This window comes from Colobus angolensis, unplaced genomic scaffold, assembly GCF_000951035.1.
Source record: "Colobus angolensis palliatus isolate OR3802 unplaced genomic scaffold, Cang.pa_1.0 Scaffold4, whole genome shotgun sequence".
NCBI classification, from domain to species: domain Eukaryota; kingdom Metazoa; phylum Chordata; class Mammalia; order Primates; family Cercopithecidae; genus Colobus; species Colobus angolensis.
In genome coordinates this window covers 13,806,640-13,810,592 of record NW_012117376.1, presented here as the reverse complement: position 1 = coordinate 13,810,592, position 3,953 = coordinate 13,806,640, and the positions used below count along the sequence as shown (strand labels likewise).

The following is a 3,953-nucleotide window of genomic DNA, read 5'->3' as shown; positions in this document are numbered from 1 at the left end:
CTCCCACCTCAGCCTCCCGAGTAGCTTGGACTACAGGCACATGCCACCACACCCAACTAATTTTTGTATTTTTTGTAGAGACGGGATTTCGCCATGTTGCCCAGGTTGATCCCAACTCCTGAGCTCAAGCAATCTGCCCCAAGCAGATTGGGCAGCCTCCCAAAGCACTAGGATTACAGGTGTGAGCCTCTGTGCCTGGCTGACATACTCCTAATGGTAAAAGCAGAAATATGTTTGGATCTCACTTTTACTTATTTCTACTGTCTGAACTTCAGTTTACTTTTCTGCAAAATGGAATCAATGAAACCTGTCCTTTATACCTAGTACTTTAAAGTACTAGGTACTTTACTAGGCTCAGAAGTACCTAGTATCAAGTGAGATCATGAATATGAAACGTTATATATTGTAAGACGCTAGTCAGTTTTAAGTCCACTCTGGCCACTCACATGCACTTGGAAAATATTGAAAATGGAAAGACTGGTTTACCTGTTCAGTTCCACTTCTTGGTGTTGAGTTCCCCAGGAGAACCCCTAACCAACTCTCTTCCTGTCCCTTTTCATTTGCTCCCCCAGGGTCACTCAGGATGTGTCAACTGTCTGGAGTGGAATGAGAAAGGAGAGTAAGTATGAGCTAGAGCACCTCAAGGGTGCTGGGGAAGGAAGTGAGGAGGGTGGAACAAGGGAGCTCCTCCTGAGTGGATCCAAGGAAAAGAGTGGACCCAAATGAAGAGAGACTCTTGCTCTCTGCTGTTCTTCAGTTTAGCCCGTAATTTTCAACACAAACAGTTAATGTCAGATAGATGGAAAGTTAGATGACCATCCAAACCCTGTTTTGTTTTGTTTTGTTTTGTTTTGTTTTGTTTTAGAGACAGAGTCTCGCTCTGTCACCCAGGCTGGAGTGCAATGGCGTGATCTTGGCTCACTGCAACCTCTGCCTTTCAGGCTCAAGCGATTCTCCTTAATCAACCTCCCAAGTAACTGGGACTACAGGCACGTGCCACCATTCTTGGGTAATTATTTGTATTTTTAGTAGAGACAAGGTTTTGCCATGTTGCCCAGGCTGGTCTCAAACTCCTGAGCTCAGGCAATCCACCCACCTCAGCCTCCCAAAGTGCTAGGATTACAGGCATGAACCACCGCACCCGGCCCAAAACCCTGTCTTTTTAATAAGCCAATGTGTTTAAGAATAATGGAAACTGGCCCAGCGCGGTAGCTCGCACCTGTAATCCCAGCACTTTGGGAGGCCGAGATGGGCGGATCATGAGGTCAGGAGATCAAGACCATCCTGGCTAACACTGTGAAACCTCGTCTCTACTAAAAATACAAAAAATTAGCCAGGTGCGGTGGCCGGTGCCTGTAGTCCCAGCTACACAGGAGGCTGAGGCAGGAGAATGGCGTGAACCCGGGGGGCGGAGCTTGCAGTGAGTGGAGATCGGGCCACTGCACTCCAGCCTGGGCAACAGAGCAAGACTCTGTCTCAAAAAAAAAAGAATAATGGAAATTTCTCAGGACAAAGAAGAGAATCAGCTGTTTACAAGGCATCCTTAAATTCTGTGACATTTACTGTTCTTCAAGTTCTGTAGCCTAGAAAATGGGATGGGGAAAGGGAGCCTAGGAATTAGAGGAGAGGTTACAATCCCTCACTCTGCTTTCAGCTTGCTGGCCTCTGGTTCCGACGACCAGCACACGATTGTGTGGGACCCGCTGCACCACAAGAAGCTGCTCTCCATGCACACGGGACACACTGCAAATATCTTCTCTGTCAAGGTGAGCAGGACAAGCCACAGAGCAAGCACAAGAGTGACTGGGCTGGGCTGTGGCCACACCATGTTGGTATGTGTGTGTTCCATATACCACCTAGGGTCACAGGCAGCCTTATAATCTAAGTATCTGTTGGTGATTCCTGAAACCTCATTTCTCTTCCATGTTCTTCTTCCTCTTTTAGAGCTAAGAGGCCAATTCTAGATGAATTTATCTTTATGTGAATGGTAGTAGTCGGGGAATGGTTCTGAACATGAACTTAGAGAGCAGGCATAGGTTTGACTCCCTTATCTGCTTCTTGGGCATTGTGTGAACTGGGAAAATCACCTGACCTGTCTGAGCCTGTTTGCTCATCTGTAAAAAAGGAAGCAGCGAAGGAGAATCTCCCAGATTTGTAAACAAATGAATTTTTTAAAAAGGAAATAACAGTCTACAGGGTTGATGTGACAGTTCAATGAGATACTTGATAAAAATAAAGTCTGTGCCCAGTGCATTTATCTGTTCTACCTCTTCATACGAAATGAATATTTTGATTTGTTGGAGGAGGACAGTTGAGCTAAGGAGAGGTGAGAAGGGGACTTACAAGTGTCTTCAGACCTTTGAAACTCTTGAAGCCCTGGAAATGACATGAGGGACGGGTTTTTTTGTTGCGGAAAACAGACCTAGGACTAGTGACTATAAGTCCACAGAATTAAACGTGGGCTTGAGGAAAGGAAGAACTGTCTAATGCTTAGAGCTCTTTGAAAAATGTAGAATGGGCCCCTGGAGGAGATGAGTAAATGTCCTATCCCTGCACTTGTCCACTTGCCAGGTGCTTTATCTCCAAGGTTTAAAGTTGGAAGAAATGGCCTGCAAGGAAGGGCCTTTCCAGCTCTGAGATTCTATAATGGATAGATGTGAGAATGAAGTTGTCCTTCAGGAAGTCTCACTATTCTAAGAAATATTTTCCTAGTTAATATCAAGAGGAATTACAAGAACAAGACGATAGCCCCTAACCTACTTGTTTTCCTAAACCTTTTTTTTTTTTTTCTCTCAAGCTGTGATTCTCACCTTTAGAGACAGAACAGTGATGATTTACTTCTTACATGACTAACAGAAACTGCTTTCTGCCCCTGCAAAGAGTTTAGGTCCAATTTTAGTCTGTACAATCAGGCCTAGGGAAGGGGACCTAAGCCATTAGTTTAGTATCAGATCATAAGACATTGAGTTCTAACACCAGAATTTCACAATGGTGTTGATACTCCCTAACAGTTAGACCTTGGGAAAAGCACTTACATGCAGACTCTCAGCCTCCTCTTCTATTAAAAACAAACAGACAAACAAAAAAAAAACCAAAGAGGATTCTTCTTTCTTTAGGTAGTGGAAACACTGCAAATATGTATGTATTTAACTCATGCGCTCCCCCTGGTGGTGACTATGGTATGTGATGCGTGTGGCAGTAGCCACAAGATCATGACAAGGGCGCCCCAGTTTATTTCTTGTGTGCATTGAGTGTATGCCGTCTCTAGACAGGATTAAAGACTGCTGGTTGTCCCTAAAAATGATTAAATCATGTCTATTTCATCTAGACCTTGTTCTTTTTTTTCTTTTCTTTTCTTTTTGAGGCTGAGTCTCACTCTGAATGTCGCCCAGGCTGGAGTGCAGTGGCACAATCTTGGCTCACTGCAACCTCCACCTCCGGGTTCAAGTGATTCTTGTGCCTCAGCCTCCTGAGTAGCTGGGATTACAGGTGTGCACCACCACGCCTGGCAAATTTTTGTATTTTTAGTAGAGACAATGTTTCACCAGGCCGGTTTCAAACTCCTGATCTCAGGTTATCCACCTACCTGAGCCTCCCAAGTTGTTGGCATTACAGGCATGAGCCACAGTGCCCGGCTAGCCCTTGTTCTAATGAGCCCTTAGAGAAGCCTATGTGGGAAGAGTAATTGTTGCTCTTTGTGAACATTTAAAGTCAAGTGGGACATCAGCTGTTTCAGTGTAGGACATTGCCCCTTCCCCAGTACTACCACTCAGCCTTCAGCCTTGTTGTGGGTAGGGAGCAAGTTTTCTTTTTTTTTTTTTTTTGAGACAGAGTCTCACTCTGTCGCCCAGGCTGGAGTACAGTGGTGCGATCTCGGCTCACTGCAAGCTCCGCCTCCCGGGTTTACGCCATTCTCCCACCTCAGCCTCCCGAGTAGCTTGGACTACAGGCAC

The 3,953-nt window shown here is 45.4% G+C and overlaps 1 protein-coding gene across 1 annotated transcript in view; it reads left to right on the top strand.

The window, feature by feature from the left end:
- The window catches only part of WDTC1 (WD and tetratricopeptide repeats 1), a 50,970-nt gene that overhangs the window by 25,497 nt on the left and 21,520 nt on the right, over positions 1 to 3,953 (top strand). The window contains exons 4-5 of the mRNA XM_011955573.1: positions 573 to 619; positions 1,655 to 1,766. Of these exons, the coding sequence (XP_011810963.1) occupies positions 573 to 619; positions 1,655 to 1,766 (159 nt within the window). The remainder of the gene's footprint in view (positions 1 to 572; positions 620 to 1,654; positions 1,767 to 3,953) is intronic.